We start from the raw sequence: 21278 nt of genomic DNA on the forward strand, positions 1-21278 counted from the left end.
ACATGTTTGTTACAGTTTGTGGAGGAAAACAAAACCAGCCATATTTCCATCACTTAGGTGAAATTCCAGTGGTGGCTCATTAACTTCCATTAACATTTAGTGCTAGTATTGGTTTGGCCAAAGAGTTCAATTAGGTTTTTCTGTCACGATATCTTACAGAAAACCCAAAGGAACTTTCGTCCAGCCCGATATTAACATTTAGCGTTAGTAGCTTCTCGTGCTTTCTTTTTGTGCTTTGTTCTACTTTTTCGTTAACAACACCTCCAGGGCAGTCTGGTGAGTAGAGAATCCATAGCATTGGGCAGGGAACTTATGTTGGGCCCCTAACGCAAGTGGATTGAATATTGCAGTGAACATGTCTCTGCTACAGCTCGATTCTCTTTTCAAAACAAAAGCCACAGTTTCCTGGGCCTCATGATCTGTTTTCCAGGTTTCCTTTCTCCTCCTCCCTCTTTTCTCATCAGGTCTGGTACCTAGTTGGCATCCAGGATGTATATAATTAATGATAAAAACTCTCTTTTCTCCCTGTTCCCATGATTTTTACCAAAGATAAGTGACTGTTTCTAAGACTGAACGAAGGTCTGGACTGGCCCTAGAGCTCAAATGGTAAAGAATCTGCCTGCAATGCAGGTGACCTGGGTTCGAGCCCTGGGTCAGGAAGATAATGGCTATCCATTCCAGTGTTCTTGCCTGGTCTATCCTGTGGAGCCTGGTAGGCTATAGTCCGTGGGGTCACAAAGAGTCAGACACGACTGAGTGACTAACACATGCACACACTGGATGGAAAAGAAGGAGCCAAGTTTTGGGGTAAAGTTGACTTTCCCTGTCCTCTCAGCCTTTGGTGTCACAAAGCTCCCAAGAGGGCCACGCACCCTCAACAGCACAAGTATCTGCATTTCTACTCCAGCCATGCTCCCTGCAAAGGTTTTCCTATGAGCTTGAAACCTCTGGCTCTCAGAATGCTGCCTTTCCCAAATAGGCTAATTATGGTGATTCAGATGGCTTTACAAGCCAGAATTTAGAGAGCATACAATTAGATGCTTGCTAAATGCCTGCAGAATGAAGTTCTTCTTAATTTCATTACTATCTCTTTTGATTAGAAGCTGATTACTTTCAGCTCTAATTTTCAGGTTCACCTGGGTCTCAGTGTCTGGACTAGCAGACAAATCATTTGAATTGGTGGGAGTTGCATTTCACAAATACTCAGCCGTATGAGAGACTTATCAGGATAAGTTTTTGGATCTCTAAGCATAGAAACATGGGTTTCTGAGGTTGGAACTTCTTCCGAGGTTATTTCTTTTCTTTCTTTCTTCTTCTTTTTTTTAAGGAAAAATATTTATTTGTTTATTTGGCTGTTCTGGGTCTTTGTGTGGCATGTGGGATCCAGTTCCCTGACCAGGGATCAAACCTAGGCCTTTTGCATTGGGGACGGGGAGTCCTAGCCTCAGGACATCCAGGGAAGTGCCTTCTGAGATTCTTTCTGACCATTCATTTTAATCATCTTCAGGGTCTCTGAGCAGACTTTCCACGGGTCCTTTGGAAAGCAAATGAGAACCAGCATCTTTTGCTTGGGGAAACAGTATAGATGTGTGGCTTGTGCACTGCACAAAATCTAGGGGAACTTGAACTATATCCACCTTGACAAAGGTATGCCGTTTGTAATTTGTATGAGGCGCCATATGGGCTCCAAGGATTTATGCCCCCAAATTATGTCTAAAACATCCTTTATTGTTCATTCCAAGGGCTTCTCAGGTGGCGCTGTAGTAACGAATCCACGTGCCAATGCAGGAGACACAGGAGATGGGGGTTTGATACCTATGTCGGGAAGATCCCCTGGAGGAGGGCATGGCAACCCACTCCAATATTCTTACCTGGAAAACTCCATGGACAGAAGAGACTGGCAGGTTACAGTCCATAGGGTCTCAAAGGATCCAACATGACTGAGCAACTGAGCATGCATGAATGATTTGGTTAAGATTCCAACCCCTCATCTTTGTTTAAAGGTGATATGATAGAATAGAAAAATCTCTGGATAGGAGTCCAGGAAGTTGAATTCTACATTGTTTTAGTGTTACCATTATTGATATTTATTCTGAATAAAATTCATCCCTTTTCTGTTTTATTACTCCACCCTCTTCAATAGATGGCCTTCACTTGCTGATCTACTGTGGCTCTTTGGGCTCCTGGCATCATGTCAGCATTCCACCTGGGGAGGAGGAGGGAAGGAAGGGGAATGACACCCCTCTTCTCTTTAAGGATACTTCCCAGAAGTTGCATGTGCTGCTTCATTTACATGACGCTGGCCAGTACTTAGTTCACATACGGAAATACTCGGGTGGCCAAATGCTCAGCTAAAATCAGGAGATCTGTTTTAGAAGAAAGGAAGAAAGGCAATTTGGTGGGGGAAGTAGGCATGGGATATTAGCTAAAGTCTGTGCCACAGGTGGAGTTAGCTTTTGGAGGAGAAATGTGTGTGATCACATTATTTATTTGCTGAGGACTTCCCAGTGCAGTGAGCCAGAGTGACCCCTGCCAATCTTAGAGAAATGCATTGATGAACTATACTACTGAGGATACATGTATTCTAGTAAGAAACCAATAATGAAAATGATTGTGACCATTAGTAAAGGTCAGTCCTATCCACGTCTCAAATGTTTGACATTTTTATGTGCTGCACAGAAATGGTGAAGCTTTTGTTAGGTGGGGATAGAAGAGCTGAAATAGCAGCCAGTGATTATTCAGATACCTTAGGAATCCTAAGTTAAAAGTTGTTAAAATCAAATCTTTTGCTTTATATTTTTATTAGATATTATTCCTACTTAGAGTTTTGCAGTTTGCAACATACCACTGTGCTGGCTGTTCAGTACTCAAGTATTCTGCAATGGTCATGCAAACCTTATTCATCTTGAGAATACAAAAACTGGTCTCCAGGACATTCCTCTGCCTTCTTGCATCAGTATTCCCTCCGATAGCTGCCACTCATGTAGCATCTCAATAGAATTCCCACCCCCACCCCCCCACCCCACCAACAACCACCCTCCACTGTCCTAGACTGAATCCCTGGTCCAATAGGCTGGAGCCAGAATTTAGGTCCTAGTCCCTCTTCCCCTGAAGAACCTCACACCTGGATTGATGTCTAATTTGCCAATGCTGAGAAATGTCCCCTTAAGGCCTTTTAAGGCAGAATGCACTGATTTGCCTTTTTGCTCACAGTACTGTTTAATTGGCTCAATAATCCTGGTACATTGGGATTATTTCAGAGTCCACTCTGTCCTCCCCAGACTTTTCTTATTTGCCTTTAAGACAAAGCAAACTTGACAAAGTTGACAACACTTGACAATTAGAATTCTGTTTAATCGCTCTTTTCCCTCTGATTTCTATTCCCTCTTCTTTTTCCTCTCCCTCTTTGTCTAGCCTCACTCTCACTTTCTTAGATCATCACTATGTTTAATTGAGGATGACTTTCCCAGGTTCCATCTTTTTGCTTGTTTTTTAAATGGTTGTTTTCACATTTTCTTCAAAAATAGTAATATTCACTGGTTCTATTTTTAATTCCTGTTAGCATTTTTAGATTCTTTCTCCTAGATGAGAATAAATCATTTTTCTACCAGAAGAATAAGGCCTCTTTCCTTGCCAATCTTTAAGATTGGAGAATTAGATGAACTTTGAAAATCATAAATAATGCACGCCTATAGCTGGTGATGTAGACCCACAGAAAATGCTAAGAGTTGTTAACCCCTGGTGACAACTGGGATCCTGAAGTCTGGAGTTGGAGGAAGACTTATTTTTTTTTAATATATATCCTTAACATTTTTTAAACCAAAGTTATTTATTGTTATTTTATTATTTTAAACTCTTTTTGTTATTAAGTTTATATCCTGACCTAATATAAAATGGTTCCTAATGAGAAAATTAGAGAAACCATTGAAATTTCCTCTCTGTCTCATATCCATTTACTCATCTACCTAACCACCTAATCATCATCATTAAATTCAATGGTTCAAATGGGAGCTTCCTAACATCTGGCTTATGCTATTTTAATTTCCACCAGTTCTGGCTTATGTTATTCCCGCAAATAGTGCAGTGCTTTATGGATGAGCTATTAATGCTTTTACTGCCTGTTGAAAAAGACCTGGGCTTTCCAAATCCCTGGCCCTTTCTGTGGAAGCCTGAAGGACAGCCCAGTCCTGGAATGCACACAGCAGGCATGCTTCCAGAGAAATGAAAGTGCTGTAGTGCAGAGTTGAGAGCAGAGGCATTTTGTAACCTTCTCTTTAACTGGTGGTGTTTGGGGTTTTCATCTTCGATTTCCCATTTTCAGGAGATGGGATTACAAGAAAAGGAACAGGGCAGCCCCCACTCCTGTTTGTTGGAGTCCGCCACCCCCACCCTTACCTCTTTTAGGTAGAGAAAGGCTGGGGTGAAAAAGACCCTGCATTCTAAAACCTTAAATAATTATGGCACAGTCATTCCTCCCATTCTTATCTCAGCGTCTGTTCAGATGCTAGCGTCCAGATGCTAGAAAAAGGTCTTGCTGTGCCCCTAGGTCAAGTTTCCCGGGAGTTTTTGTGGACCTTCCAGAGGAGTTTACTGATGCTGTGAGGGTGCAGCCTGGTCCATGCTGGAGGCTGGGGCACAAGCCCACCCACTTTCTTTTCGTAGGTTTCGAAAACCAGGTTCCCGCACCCCTTTAGTCCACTTCCTGCCCCAGCATTGACTTCCAGATTGCTGTTCAGAATATCTTTCACTAAGATTCACTTTTATTAAAAAGAAAGACAAAAATAGAAGTCACTATACATAAAAGAGGGAAGGAGGCCTCTTGGTGGGCTGTGTGTCCTGGGAGTCCCGTATTCCCTCCCTCCGGAGGGAGGCTTGTCTGGAGCCCTGATGGCACATGCACGGCAGGTGCAGTCGTAGGGAACCATGACCTCTGCTTCCACTTTGTGATTTCCTCCAGTTGTTCTGGTTGGATTCTGTAGGACTCTGGTGGAATCTTCTTGTGTGTGTGTGTGTGTGTGTGTGTGTGTGTATTCTTAAAAGGGACAAAAGGAACTTTGACAAGTCAGAAAACAAGACTCAATCCAGGCATGGTACTGTTGGACAGCCTGGCTGCAGTGCTGAAATACATGTTGTATTACACACATGATTGTATTACATAGAGTGCAGTTGTACTACACACGTGATTGTATTACATACCGTGCAGTTGTATTACACACGTGATTGTATTACATACCGTGCAGTTGTATTACACACGTGATTGTATTACATACCGTGCAGTTGTATTACACACAACGTGATTGTATTACATACCGTGCAGTTGTATTACACACGTGATTGTATTACATACCGTGCAGTTGTATTACACACGTGATTGTATTACATACCGTGCAGTTGTATTACACACAACGTGATTGTATTACATACCGTGCAGTTGTATTACACACGTGATTGTATTACATACCGTGCAGTTGTATTACACACATGATTGTATTACATAGAGTGCAGTTGTATTACACACGTGATTGTATTACATACCGTGCAGTTGTATTACACACAACGTGATTGTATTACATACCGTGCAGTTGTATTACACACGTGATTGTATTACATACCGTGCAGTTGTATTACACACGTGATTGTATTACATACCGTGCAGTTGTATTACACACAACGTGATTGTATTACATACCGTGCAGTTGTATGACACATGTGATTGTATTACATACCGTGCAGTTGTATTACACATGTGATTGTATTACATACCGTGCAGTTGTATTACACAACGTGATTGTATTACATACCGTGCAGTTGTATTACACACGTGATTGTATTACATACCGTGCAGTTGTATTACACACGTGATTGTATTACATACCGTGCAGTTGTATTACACACAACGTGATTGTATTACATACCGTGCAGTTGTATTACACACGTGATTGTATTACATACCGTGCAGTTGTATTACACACGTGATTGTATTACATACCGTGCAGTTGTATTACACACAACGTGATTGTATTACATACCGTGCAGTTGTATTACACACGTGATTGTATTACATACCGTGCAGTTGTATTACACACATGATTGTATTACATAGAGTGCAGTTGTATTACACACGTGATTGTATTACATACCGTGCAGTTGTATTACACACAACGTGATTGTATTACATACCGTGCAGTTGTATTACACACGTGATTGTATTACATACCGTGCAGTTGTATTACACACGTGATTGTATTACATACCGTGCAGTTGTATTACACACAACGTGATTGTATTACATACCGTGCAGTTGTATGACACATGTGATTGTATTACATACCGTGCAGTTGTATTACACATGTGATTGTATTACATACCGTGCAGTTGTATTACACAACGTGATTGTATTACATACCGTGCAGTTGTATTACACACGTGATTGTATTACATACCGTGCAGTTGTATTACACACAACGTGATTGTATTACATACCGTGCAGTTGTATTACACACGTGATTGTATTACATACCGTGCAGTTGTATTACACACGTGATTGTATTACATACCGTGCAGTTGTATTACACACATGATTGTATTACATAGAGTGCAGTTGTATTACACACGTGATTGTATTACATACCGTGCAGTTGTATTACACACAACGTGATTGTATTACATACCGTGCAGTTGTATTACACACGTGATTGTATTACATACCGTGCAGTTGTATTACACACGTGATTGTATTACATACCGTGCAGTTGTATTACACACAACGTGATTGTATTACATACCGTGCAGTTGTATTACACATGTGATTGTATTACATACCGTGCAGTTGTATTACACACAACGTGATTGTATTACATACCGTGCAGTTGTATTACACACGTGATTGTATTACATACCGTGCAGTTGTATTACACACGTGATTGTATTACATACCGTGCAGTTGTATTACACACGTGATTGTATTACATACCGTGCAGTTGTATTACACACAACGTGATTGTATTACATACCGTGCAGTTGTATTACACATGTGATTGTATTACATACCGTGCAGTTGTATTACACATGTGATTGTATTACATACCGTGCAGTTGTATTACACAACGTGATTGTATTACATACCGTGCAGTTGTATTACACACGTGATTGTATTACATACCGTGCAGTTGTATTACACATGTGATTGTATTACATACCGTGCAGTTGTATTACACACAACGTGATTGTATTACATACCGTGCAGTTGTATTACACACATGATTGTATTACATAGAGTGCAGTTGTATTACACACGTGATTGTATTACATACCGTGCAGTTGTATTACACAGAACGTGATTGTATTACATACCGTGCAGTTGTATTACACACGTGATTGTATTACATACCGTGCAGTTGTATTACACACAACGTGATTGTATTACATACCGTGCAGTTGTATTACACATGTGATTGTATTACATACCGTGCAGTTGTATTACACATGTGATTGTATTACATACCGTGCAGTTGTATTACACATGTGATTGTATTACATACCGTGCAGTTGTATTACACACGTGATTGTATTACATACCGTGCAGTTGTATTACACACGTGATTGTATTACATACCGTGCAGTTGTATTACACACGTGATTGTATTACATACCGTGCAGTTGTATTACACACAACGTGATTGTATTACATACCGTGCAGTTGTATTACACATGTGATTGTATTACATACCGTGCAGTTGTATTACACATGTGATTGTATTACATACCGTGCAGTTGTATTACACACGTGATTGTATTACATACCGTGCAGTTGTATTACACACGTGATTGTATTACATACCGTGCAGTTGTATTACACACGTGATTGTATTACATACCGTGCAGTTGTATTACACACAATGTGACTGTATTACATAGAGTGCAGTTGTATTACACACGTGATTGTATTACATACCGTGCAGTTGTATTACACACGTGATTGTATTACATACCGTGCAGTTGTATTACACACAACGTGATTGTATTACATACCGTGCAGTTGTATTACACATGTGATTGTATTACATACCGTGCAGTTGTTATTACACATGTGATTGTATTACATAGAGTGCAGTTGTATTACACAACGTGATTGTATTACATACCGTGCAGTTGTATTACACACGTGATTGTATTACATAGAGTGCAGTTGTATTACACACGTGATTGTATTACATACCGTGCAGTTGTATTACACATGTGATTGTATTACATACCGTGCAGTTGTATTACACAACGTGATTGTATTACATACCGTGCAGTTGTATTACACACGTGATTGTATTACATACCGTGCAGTTGTATTACACACGTGATTGTATTACATACCGTGCAGTTGTATTACACACAACGTGATTGTATTACATACCGTGCAGTTGTATTACACATGTGATTGTATTACATACCGTGCAGTTGTATTACACACGTGATTGTATTACATACCGTGCAGTTGTATTACACACATGATTGTATTACATAGAGTGCAGTTGTATTACACACAACGTGATTGTATTACATACCGTGCAGTTGTATTACACATGTGATTATATTACATACCGTGCAGTTGTATTACACACGTGATTGTATTACATACCGTGCAGTTGTATTACACACAACGTGATTGTATTACATACCGTGCAGTTGTATTACACATGTGATTGTATTACATACCGTGCAGTTGTATTACACATGTGATTGTATTACATACCGTGCAGTTGTATTACACACGTGATTGTATTACATACCGTGCAGTTGTATTACACACATGATTGTATTACATAGAGTGCAGTTGTATTACACACGTGATTGTATTACATACCGTGCAGTTGTATTACACACAACGTGATTGTATTACATACCGTGCAGTTGTATTACACACGTGATTGTATTACATACCGTGCAGTTGTATTACACACGTGATTGTATTACATACCGTGCAGTTGTATTACACACAACGTGATTGTATTACATACCGTGCAGTTGTATTACACACGTGATTGTATTACATACCGTGCAGTTGTATTACACACATGATTGTATTACATAGAGTGCAGTTGTATTACACACGTGATTGTATTACATACCGTGCAGTTGTATTACACACAATGTGATTGTATTACATACCGTGCAGTTGTATTACACACGTGATTGTATTACATACCGTGCAGTTGTATTACACACAACGTGATTGTATTACATACCGTGCAGTTGTATTACACACAACGTGATTGTATTACATACCGTGCAGTTGTATTACACATGTGATTGTATTACATACCGTGCAGTTGTATTACACACGTGATTGTATTACATACCGTGCAGTTGTATTACACACGTGATTGTATTACATACCGTGCAGTTGTATTACACACGTGATTGTATTACATACCGTGCAGTTGTATTACACACAACGTGATTGTATTACATACCGTGCAGTTGTATTACACACAACGTGATTGTATTACATACCGTGCAGTTGTATTACACATGTGATTGTATTACATACCGTGCAGTTGTATTACACACGTGATTGTATTACATACCGTGCAGTTGTATTACACACGTGATTGTATTACATACCGTGCAGTTGTATTACACACGTGATTGTATTACATACCGTGCAGTTGTATTACACACAATGTGACTGTATTACATAGAGTGCAGTTGTATTACACACGTGATTGTATTACATACCGTGCAGTTGTATTACATACAATGTGATTGTATTGCATACAATGTGATTGTATTACATAGAGTGCAGTTGTATTACACACAATGTGACTGTATTACATAGAGTGCAGTTGTATTACACACGTGATTGTATTACATACAGTGCAGTTGTATTACATACAATGTGATTGTATTACATACAATGTGATTGTATTACAGAGTGCAGTTGTATTACACACAATGTGACTGTATTACATAGAGTGCAGTTGTATTACACACAATGTGGTTGTATTACGTACAGTGCAGTTGTATTACACACAACGTGATTGTATTACATAGAGTGCAGTTGTGTTGTATACGTGATTGTGTCATGTACTGTGCAGCTGTATTACATACAACGTGGAGGAGCCCTGTCTTCTGCAGCCCTGAGAGTCAGGGTGCCCGTTCACTCTCCCCACAGTCATCAGAGAGCAGGAGGGACAGAAGCATCGACTATGGGGTTTCATGAAGAATATATCCTCTCTGGGCCCCATGGAAATGTTGACAGGAGAAAATTAAACACCCCAAAGAAGAAAAAGCAATACTGGCTGGAAGTAAGGCATTTAAAGGTGCATGTGCTGTGGTGACATTCCCATAGCCAAGGCACCCCCGTCTGTTTCCTTAGGAGTGGTAAGCAGGCTGGGGTAGAGGCATGGGACACAGCGTGGCAAAGTCCCTCACGCTTCCTGAGTCAGACAGACCCCAGCTTGTTTCAGACATTTGTCTCTATGTTGGATGACAAAAAACATCAATCCAGTTAATGTTGAAAGCATAGTCTTGGTTACCACCTTATAGATTCCATCTGAAAAAAATACATTCATATATACTCTGAAATGAGGCAATCAGCAGAAAACATCTGAAATCATCTGATATGGTTCCTTTTAATGTAGGAGCAGAGCGAGAACATGAAGGGATACATCAACCAGCTCTACCAGATCAAGCAGGCTCACAACCCGGAGACCAGGCACATTCGCAGTCTGCTCTGGCACCTGGTTACTGTCAGCTGAAGGCCAATGAGCAGCAGAGGCTGCCCGTTTGCGGAACTTTACGGACGCCCAGATTAGAGCCATCGAGGAGCAGTGGTCAGGTCAGCATGGCCCAGGCCACGTGGGCAAGAGGCAGTCAGTTCACTTACACCACATACAAGGACATTATGGCACTTTTATTGCTAATTCTAAGGATACATTTTCATGTGAAAAAAAAGGAAGATAATGCATTGAAAATGTTGAATATTGATTACAGTTTCTAAAAAGATTTCTTTTGTATTGTTAAGATTTCTCCTTGTTGCTAATTAGTCATATAGTGTTCTGCAAAGTCTTCAGAAAAATGGAATTGCCTTCTGGAAATTTCTCTCGACCTAAAAAATTGATTTGGAAATACATTATGCCTTCAGAGTACTTGCTGTCAGGATAAAGGTTTTGGTGTATTGCATTTACACATGACAGGGTGCCTAGAATGTGTCTAGTGCTGTGAGGGGATCCATACGTCAGCTCTGTCAGTTGCGGTGCATGTTTGATGGAGTTGATAATCAGGTTGGCATGACAGTATCAATGGTAACAGTCACAATCCAGTTACACTGTAGCTGGCATGAAGGAAGTGGTGGTGGTGGCTTAGTCGTTCAGTCATGTCTGACTCTTGTGACCCCATGGACTGTAGCCTCTGTCCGTGGGATTTCCCAGGCAAGCATACTGGAGTGGGTTGCCATTTCTTTCTCCAGGAGAACTTCCTGACCCAGAAATTGAACCTCGACCTCCTGCACTGCAGGTGGATTCTTTACTAAGCTATTAGGGAAGCCCAGGAATCGGTGGGCGTTTGAGCAAAGGAATGACATGTTGATTATGGTATTTAAGAAAAATTAGTCTGGAGGCAGCAGGATAAGGAGGGGCACCAGATTTACCTAGGGGTACATTCTTTATGGGTACAGTTTGCTCCCCCTGAAATGCCTGTCCGTCTAACAGTCGACTTCCTCCCCAGAGCTCGGGCCCCCCATTCCTCAGCATCTGGCAGGGGTTTGTAACTGTGACCTGTAGGCAGAAGTGCCCATGGCTTCTCATCTCTACACCCAGCACTTCCCCCACACCTCTTAGGGGTAGAAAGTCTACTGAGACGTGCCCAGTGGAGTCCTGCCTGGCCAGGAGCTGCAGATTCCATCCGAGGAGCTTTCTGGAAGCTGGCCTGGCAGGTGGGTGCATGCTGGCTGCCCAGGTTGTGGTTAATGTGCTGCAGCAGCAGGACCTGGGAGCTTACTGACCTGCAGATCCTCACTCCAGACTTGCTGAACCAGAAGCGCCAGCCTATCCCAGGGCCATTTGAATGCTGAAGAAAAAGCTCCACGTTGCTTTAAGATTTTCCCTCCCTTCTCCTCAGCTTTGATCCGTGTTAAGCACAGTAGATGTGTGACAAGAACTCCAAACTCTGGTGCCCCCTAGAAGAACCAGTGAAGGAAGGGCTTTCATGCACTGGGCTTCCTATCTCACAGCTGCCAGAGGGGGAATGAACTTGCAACCACAGCCATGTGGAAACTGAGTTAGAACTGAGTTCCCAGGAAGGAGGCGTCAGCACCTGCCCTTTGTGCTTGGCTCTGGAAAGGAGAGCTTCTGCAAACACGGCCACAGGGCTCTGCTTATTTGGCTGCATGGGGCCCTGGCGACACAGGCCACGCCGGTCAAACACCTAGACAAGGAGCTGGTGCGCACGGACTTTCCAGAACCAGCTGATGAGTTAGACTTTTCAACAAACAGGTGGAAACCGCTGCTCCCTTAAAATGGTCGAGGACAGTTGGCAGATGTGCTCCCCTGAGCCACGGCAGTGCCAGCTAGGTGTCTGAACACGCAGCTTCTCCTTTGGTGACTTAGTCACTCTGGTCCCACTGTCAGCCTGACGGTTCAGTGTCATTCCCCAGCTGAGCATTTGAAAAGTGTAGAACTTTTGTGAGGGGCACGGTGGGTGTGGGATGGGAGGTGGGCAAGAGAGCTGAACCGTCTCATGCGGTTACAGGACAGTGCCCCACAGCTACGAATGGTCTTGCTCAGAATGCCTCTTCCTCTTGGGACCTCTACAGGTTCGCGTGTTTGAAGAAGTTCTCTCTGCGTTGAGAGGAGAGAGCTCATGGGCTATTATTTTGCCAGCTGGGATTAACAGCTAAAAAGCACTCTACCAGGGACCGTACTGTCAGGGAAGATGGTTTGAAACCTTATCAGCATGTTAGAGGTGTTATTTATAATTCATGTAATAATCATTTAAGCAAAATATAGGGACATCTGCCATTATTTTCGCTGGTATAGTTTTACCTGAAACTGAGAACATAAAAGCACATCAGGTTACGAATCCAGTATTGTTTCAAGCAGTGGCAGGTACAAAGGAATAGTGCATGGATGATGTCTACCTTCCATGGTCTTATCCTTCTAGCTCCGGGTTGTTCCCTATGCTTTGAATTTGGTTTCTTTGAAAGAGTGTCCGCAAGAGCCCTCAGAGGCGGCCCACTGCAGTGGGTGAGGGCATGCACTCCAGGTGAGACTGTGTGAGCTTATAGCTCAACTCCGACAGATAATGGGCTGTGTGATTTTGAGCAAGTTCTCTAGAGAACTCACTCCACCAGTGTTCTCAACTGTTAACTAGAAAAGCGTCTGTGTCAAAGGGCCGTTGTGGGATTGAGTGATAGTGCCTGACTTATAGCAAGTGCTTAATAAAGGTCAGCTATTAATCATGCTATCTGATTTTTTCCAGAAAAGATTCGTCAATTTAAAAGTGAAGCTGACTCAAGGCCCAAGAAATGTGCAGTTTCATAAATGCCTAAAGAAATGAAACTAAAATGATTTTCCATTCAGTATTCAATCCTCTTAAATTCAGTTCTTTAAATGTCATCAAGTTCTTCAGCAGAAGTATTCATTTTCCTTTCAACTATGAAGATGGCAGTGACAGGATTCTCTAACAGATGATGAAATGGTATTATTATACTTTCCAACCACTGAACTCAAAAAAATTTTGGTTTTGCTTAAAGCAAGTTGTATATGATTTTCCCATTTCTGTCATTTGATGCAACACCTGATAGCTTATCTAGTGATAGAATAATCTACGATTTTGTATATCATGTTTTAAAAATTATGATGGTGGGAACATTATGGTATATGAAAAAAACCAAGGGTTTTAGAACAGACAGACATGGTTTGCAATTTATTAGCTGTGAGCCTTTGGTCTAATATTCAAGTTCTCAGATCTTTCATTTCCTTCTCCATAGGTTGGGGGAAAGGGCTGTCTCTTCTGTAAAGCTGAGTGATGATGGAGGGTGCCATGCCTGTGAAATGCCTAACCTCGTATCTATAGTACTGAAATGAACTGTTGATTTCTAGTCCACAAGAGAAACTTGCTTTGGAAATTTTGTAGCTGTTGCCTTTAAATAACACCTATATGTAATATAATATTTTACTTAAAACCAGAGGTATATACACCAATGTTTTTTAATCTCTTGGTGATGTAGTTACAGGTGATTCAGTACTTTCCATTTTTTTTCATATTGACCATGCATTATTTCTGTAATCTGAGACAGTTCTGAAATATGAAATCAAGTATTGATTTCTATCAGCTTATGTGTACCTATTCATTATAACTTAAGGCTCTCCATTATCAAATTCTGACTGTAAGTCTGTAAGGCCAGAAATAAAATCGTGAGCAATTCCAGTTATTATATCATGAATTTATAGTTCTACATTTCATCTCATGCTGATTGTAAATGGTACATTTAACTTTTAAAACAGGTTTTAAACAGGTATGATGTTCACATGATGCTAAAAAGTTTAGAGCATTGTTGCCGCCTGAGACCACGGTTTCCACGGACCGTGCTTCAAAATCTGGGTCACTTCTTTATGCAATCATAAACAAAGATTGAATACATATTTTTACTGTTTAAGTGTTTTAACTGTTGAATTTCAGTTGAATTGGGCTAATACTAATTACTTGGTGCTGCAGACAATATACAATTTCTAGAGTTTAAAGCTTTAAAAGATGTTTATGATATTCTTAATTACAGTATTCTTAATATTGACGTTAGTCTGTCTATGTGGTTGCGGCTCTGATACTGAAGACCATCCCTAGCTGTCATGTAAGTTCCTTAAAAAGCAGAGCCCAAGACCAAAGTAATTAGCAACCGCTTTTCTCAGGAGTGAAATCCGGGAAGCAGGAGTGAATGAAAAAGGAAGTGAGATGGGGAAGGAGGGAGAGCTGAGACCAGCACGATTTATCTAACTGGCCAACACCTGGTATCAAGTACAACTGACTGACCTCAAGGATGGACAATTTATACAGGGTTTGGAAAGTTAAGAACGGATGTTTGCCCCAGTGGGGTGCTGACTCCACGCTGCAGGTGAGCAGAGACTTCAGATGTCTCGACTCTCTGGTGGGCAGGGAAGGCCTGGGAGGAACAGGCCTGTGGTGCAGGCGGCGGGAGAGGAGGTGCTGTGGGTTTGTGCTCACTGGAGACCAAGAGCTGCCTGCCACAGCAGAAGCTGGCTGTCGTCAGCCAGAACCCACAGCAAGTATAGGGAGGATCGTATGCTATTGCGTGAGAAGGCTCTAATACTCTCCTGGGTTTCCCTGGTGAACAATCTTTAAGACACAGCCAGATGCTTTTATAGTTCAAAAAAGCCTTGGTGTGTCCTTTAGAAAATGGGATATTTACTGACCTCACATTTATTCTCTAGTCCTATTACTACACGAGGCAGTAAGAAAAACTGTATTTCCAGTGGTAAAATTAGAGCACAGGGCTAGGTCATGTTCAGACAGAAAGAGGCTGAAACCACCCACTTCTATGAAAGATACAGAAACCTAGGCTCTACACAAGTTCTTTGGAATCTGCTCATTTTTATGTAAGCCTAAGAACTTTGGGAAAGAGGTGGGGTAGGTAGATCTCATTACTTCACAGGTAAGGATCCTGCCATTAAGTATCTGGCTCAAGACAGCCCAGTCAGCCAGCAGTAAAACCATCAGAAGCCTGGTCTCTGTTCTCCTAAATCTGTTTGTCCAGATGGCTTCTTCCTTTAGTCCAGCCATGGACAAGTCTCTGCCAGGCCTGGAAGGACAAGTCTCGACGAATTGTCCAGGGCTATACCACCACAGGACAATGTCTGCATGTTCAGAGCAAAAAAGGGTTCAAAGGTACAGAGTTTCAACAAGGTGAGAAAGAACATGAGAAATAGAATCCTTCTACTAGGAAACCGCTTTTTGATGTTCCGGTGACTCTGTTTTTGTGCTAGTAAAATGTTTTTCCTCTTTTAACATTAAAAATTTTACTCATAGGTATTGCTATTTCCCCTATTTTTAATTGTTAGAATCCTAGAAAAATGAGGACTAATATACTAAAGTCACAAAAAAACTCTGTGGTATTATTATTCTTGGCTTTTATCTTTTAAATTTTCAAATAATACCTTAGTCTCTATTAGTATAAATAATTTTTTAAAATCAAGTTCTCTTTCAGAGTTTACTTGGTAACACTGGAAATGATTTAGCCTTTTACAAAAACAGGATTTATGCACTTTGATATAATCAGTGACACGTTGACCCTATTAAAAAAATTAAGTCCAGTTTCTTTTTTAATTAAAAAAAAAACATTTTACTTAATTGCTTAAATAAAAAATAACATTAAAATAATTCTACATATAGTTACAAAGGATGGTACAGCTTGAAAAAGTCTCCTGTAACTTTGAAAAAATGAACATGATATATCCATAATGTTCTAAGAATATGAAATTTTAAAAACTAAAGACTTCTAATTCTTGGTAAAGCCAGAATTAAAAGTCCTCTACATGAACATATTCATTTTAGTCAACCACTTTTATGGACTGAATGCTTGTGAGAGACTGGGTGTGAGTTGATCTGGCTCCAAGAGACCTGGAAGCTGAGGTACTACCTTCAGGATGAATGGTCCGCGGATATTTTGCTGCAGTAGCTTGAGGAATGGTTTGCTGAAAAGCAAAAATATACTTTAAACAATTCTATAAAATTATACATAATAAATATTATTTCAATATTATTTCATTATCTACAGTTTAACCCAACAAACATTAGTACATGTAGATTCCTATTAGGGTCTTCCATTTAGAAAAGTCATCTTTAAAATACTTTGACGTAAAATTATACATATCATATCAAAACATTCACTGTGCATTCCAAAAGCTCTATGATACAGCTTTTGCTTAGGAAATGGACAAAACCTCTTGAAACAAAGATCCTCATGTCAGATTCCATTTAATTAGAGTTCCTCTTTAAAGAAATAAAAAATAAGCTCCTTTCTTGAAGTATTTTATATAAATGTTTCTTTGTACATAAATAACTGGATAACCGCTACAAATGGAAGAGATTTTTGCAAATGGTATGAAATTTTAGTTGCTAACCACCTGATCTGACCATAAAAAAAGAGCTATTTCTCCTTAGGGATGATAGGCAAGAGAACTGCAGAAACAGACCATGGCACCACTGGCATCGTGTCTACAAAACATAGCACAGAACCAAGTAGCCCTGCTGCTGCTGCTGCTGCTGCGTCGCTTCAGTCGTGTCCGACTCTGTGCGACCCCATTAGATGGCAGCCCATCAGGCCCCACCATCCCTGGGATTCTCCAGGCAAGAACACTGGAGCGGGTTGCCATTTCCTTCTCCAGTGCATAAAAGTGAAAAGTGAAAGTAAAGTTGCTCAGTTGTGTCCGACTCTTCTCGACCCCATGGACTGCAGCCCACCAGGCTCCTCCATCCATGGGATTTTCCAGGCAAGAGTACTGGAGTGGGGTGCCACTGCCTTCTCTGCAAGTAGCCTTAGGGGTAAGCAATTATCCAGCAGACGGAGCTCCAGTGTCAGAAATCTGGAGAATGGTTTATTAGTAAGTAACTGTTTCTAATAGTTCTAGTTCTTGGGATCCTGGAATAAAATGAAAAATAGTACAGAGGACTGCCACTGTGCCTGTTACACAATCCAAAGCAGGTAATAATGGAAGCAGTTTATGGCTATTTAATTCATGGCCAATTACTGAAGAGTCATTGGACATACTAAATAAACAAAAGGCAGTTAGATAAATATCAAACAGGGGTTTTAAGTCTTTATAGTTTCTTGGTTCTTTTTCTGTAAAGTATCACTCCAATCAGTACAAAACCACAGTTTGTCGGAATTAAAAATAAACACAGGTGCTCTCTTTACATCTTATCTTACAAATGGACAGTCTCTCTCCCCCATTTCTATATAAATATCCTATGTGCTGATCAAAACAGAAATGAGTTCATTTCCTCTCATCTTTGATAACTAAGCTCACATTTTCAAAAATACGTAGAGAACTCATCTAAGGACTTTCAAAGTCTGTCCAACCTACAGAGGCTAAGATGATTCTCCACCCTCCACGTGTTCAGTCTGGACTCGGTACTTCCATCTCAGTCTGCAGCCTCACTGTCGGACTTTACCTGAGGCTAAATTTAAACAATCAATCCAGCTTCTTTTGACTTAATCATCTAGCAACAATCTAGTATCCACAAAAAAAAGCATTTACAATCATTCCTTGCATCTTTTTGATGTATTAAGTAGACAGGAATGTTTTTTAAGACTGCAAGTTTATATAGAGGGCATTCTCTGTTATAATAAAATCAATCTTTATTTCTCTTTAGGGATATGTTCTCATAACTTTTAGAAATTAAACTTTTTGAGATAATTGTTGATTCATGTATGATTGTAAGAAATAACAGGAGATATCCCATGTGTCCTTCTCTAGTAATTTTTATTAAATTAAATTTGTTTATGGCTTTACAGTTTACAAAGTGCCTTTATGCATCTCATTTAATTTTCACAGTACCTCATTTAATCCTGCATCCTGACAGTTAACTCTAGGAGCTAAGTACTCTTATTGCTCCTGTTTTACACATCAAAAAAATGGAGGCTCTAATATTTTTTGATTTGTATATGATCACAAAGGAAGTAATTAGCTAAACTAAGGCATTAACTCAGGTTTTCTCATTTATTTTTGCTTAAATTCCATGTACTTTTCTTTATATCCCATGAATTTATTGCAACCTCATTTTTTCCCCAAGTTAGAAATATGTTGACAATTGTATTTGAAAAAGTAGGAAGAAGACTTCCAAAAAAAAAAAAAAAGGAGCAAAAATTAAACACCATAAAAGTAGATAAGTTTTTCTTAGGGTAAAAAATATGCTATATGGATAGCAGTTAATGAGTAAACAGTTTTTGTCTTTTTAAAAAAATTATTGAGAAATCATTTATGTATTTTACCCTTTTGGCCATCAACACACTGGATTACTTTTTGTATTTGATAATTTTTATACTATCCCGGATGAGCCCCTACCCTCATTCCCTAGTGGCTCAGATGGTAAACCATCTGCCCACAACGCCGGAGACCTGGGTTCGATTCCTGGGTCGGGAAGATCCTCTGGAGAAGGAATGGCAACCCACCCCAGTATCCTTGCCTGGAGAATCGCATGGACAGAGGAATCTGGGGGGCTACAGTCCACGGGACCGCAAAGAGTCGGACACGACCGAGTGACACACACACAGCACACAACTGACAAGAAACAAGTCTCTGAAATTCATCTCTTAAAATAGGAAAGGTACACATATAAAGCAGATGTGACCATTTAAGTATATAAAGACTGTGGTCGTAAAGGCACAACAAGTACCAGTTATCATGGATTTTGATCTTCTCCTCAACATGGCATTTAAGTGCTTATTAGTCTATCATCTCTCAGGAAAAAGGTTTTGTGACCAAAAGTTATCAAAAGCAGACTCACCACTGTGACCGGATGATGTTTTTCCACAACAACGGAGCTCATGCGAGGAGAAACTCCCATTATAGCCAAACTGCTACTGATTCTGTTTTTTGAAGCAAAATCACACCTCCCTGTGACCCGGGCCGTGATTGTTCTCCCAGCTTTCTGTTGCGCTGATGTCACCACCCTGGGCCCATACTGTAAAAGAAATATCTGGTTGGCAGAAAATCTATGGCAAAATCTACGGTACTTTTGCTTCTGTAACTTGAAAATACACAGGCGCTTAAAATAATTGTACATTCAACCAACTCTAATATGGGGAAAATTTTTTAAACAAGACAAAAAACATAACATAAAACCAACCATTTCAAATACCCCTTTAACCTTGGTATTCCAGCTATTTTATAGGATTTTAGGAACTTCTAAAGCTTTATTTTGAAACAGCTACAGATTCATGGGAAGCGGCAAAGAGTGCACGGAGAGGCCCCACGTGTGCTGCACCCAGCCTCCTCCAACGACTGCACCTTAGACAATTACTGCATACTTAGAGCAGCAAAGCCGGCAAGTCGGCACTGGCACAGATGCCACTTTATCACATGTGGACTTCCGTAACTATCACTGCAATCAAGATACACAGCTGTTCCATCACCACAAGGCTCTCCCTCACACTGTCCTTTCTTTAGAGTCATATCCATCTCCCTTCCCAAACAATCCCTATTCTTCAGAACCACTAATCTGTTTAATGAACGACCCTTATGGATAAATTACCAGTACACATATGCTTTTCTGTCTTCCCCTTTTCCTTATGGCATTGTTAATATAATTTTTCTTCACGAATAGGTTTTTCTTTTTTGGTGGGGGGGGGGGGTCGCACTATGTGGCTTGTGGGATCTTAGTTACCCGACCAACGATGGAACCCAGTCCCTCAGCAGTGAAAGCACGGAATCCTAACCACTGGACCTTCCTTTTCCTTTGAGAGCTATTTGCAGTGTATTGCAAAAAAAATGGGATGATCATATCAAAAGGTAATGCCAGGTTTTACAGCTTTTGTTGCTTACAGTTGGACAATACTCCAGCTGGGCAAAAATTAAAAGGAGTAAGAAAAAAGGGAAATGGCATATTTAGACAACTCTAATATTTGTATTTAGTATCTGACATGAAAACAATGCAGATTATTGCTCAAGAGTACAGGGCTCTGAAGCCAGATTGTCAAACTCTGAATTCAAACTGCATTAGTAACTGTGTCCACTGGCAAGTTATTCTCCCTAGCCCTCAGCTTCCTCATTTATGAAACAGGGAGAGCAGCCCCAGCTGACTAATGCTAGCCTTTCACTTTCCGTTCAGATGAAGAGTAAAGAGAAACCTTACTGAACAGCTTAAAAATTTAATTCAAACTCTTCCAATTATTTCAACTGGAGTTATAAAAAGTCAAGTGCCATCTACTGTTCCACTTTGTGAACTACAATAGTACATTTGCTAAACAGCACACGTTCAGTACACGTGCTGTCAAAGCGAGCACGTATATTTTTTGAAAATTATTTTCATCATGAAATTATGATATTTTAACACACTGATGATGTCTGCAGAAATGAAATAATTTTACAGATGAAAACGTTCTTTCACTAGAACAGTATACCTCCCTTCTTCAGTTATTTGTCTCCTGATACTCTGCAGTTTACTTTCTATACACACCTCCTTCAGGTCCTGGAAATATTGAGGAAGACTAGAAAACGTTTTGGAAGGAAAGAAGTTTCTGTGATTCAAATGAAGAGAAAGACAGC

General features: G+C 40.3%; 2 protein-coding genes across 12 annotated transcripts in view; one reads left to right on the forward strand and one right to left on the reverse strand.

Annotated features, from left to right (window-relative positions):
• The window catches only part of ANKDD1B (ankyrin repeat and death domain containing 1B), a 78999-nt gene extending 65288 nt beyond the window's left edge, over nucleotides 1–13711 (forward strand). Inside the window, 6 exon segments of the mRNA XM_061429877.1 lie at nucleotides 10638–10737; nucleotides 10740–10772; nucleotides 10775–10854; nucleotides 12337–12507; nucleotides 12992–13100; nucleotides 13474–13711. Coding sequence (XP_061285861.1) covers nucleotides 10638–10737; nucleotides 10740–10772; nucleotides 10775–10854; nucleotides 12337–12507; nucleotides 12992–13100; nucleotides 13474–13535 — 555 coding nt within the window. The 3' untranslated portion in view covers nucleotides 13536–13711.
• Nucleotides 13712–16205: 2494 nt separating this feature from the next.
• POC5 (POC5 centriolar protein) overlaps nucleotides 16206–21278 on the reverse strand; it is a 31209-nt gene continuing 26136 nt past the window's right edge. For all 11 annotated transcript variants that reach the window (XM_061429995.1, XM_061429994.1, XM_061430002.1 and 8 more), the window contains 2 exons: nucleotides 19519–19695; nucleotides 16206–16703 (listed from right to left, as the gene is read on the reverse strand). In XM_061429995.1, coding sequence (XP_061285979.1) covers nucleotides 16560–16703; nucleotides 19519–19695 — 321 coding nt within the window. In that variant the 3' untranslated portion in view covers nucleotides 16206–16559. The remainder of the gene's footprint in view (nucleotides 16704–19518; nucleotides 19696–21278) is intronic.

Source organism: Bos javanicus, chromosome 10, assembly GCF_032452875.1.
Source record: "Bos javanicus breed banteng chromosome 10, ARS-OSU_banteng_1.0, whole genome shotgun sequence".
Lineage (NCBI taxonomy): Eukaryota > Metazoa > Chordata > Mammalia > Artiodactyla > Bovidae > Bos > Bos javanicus.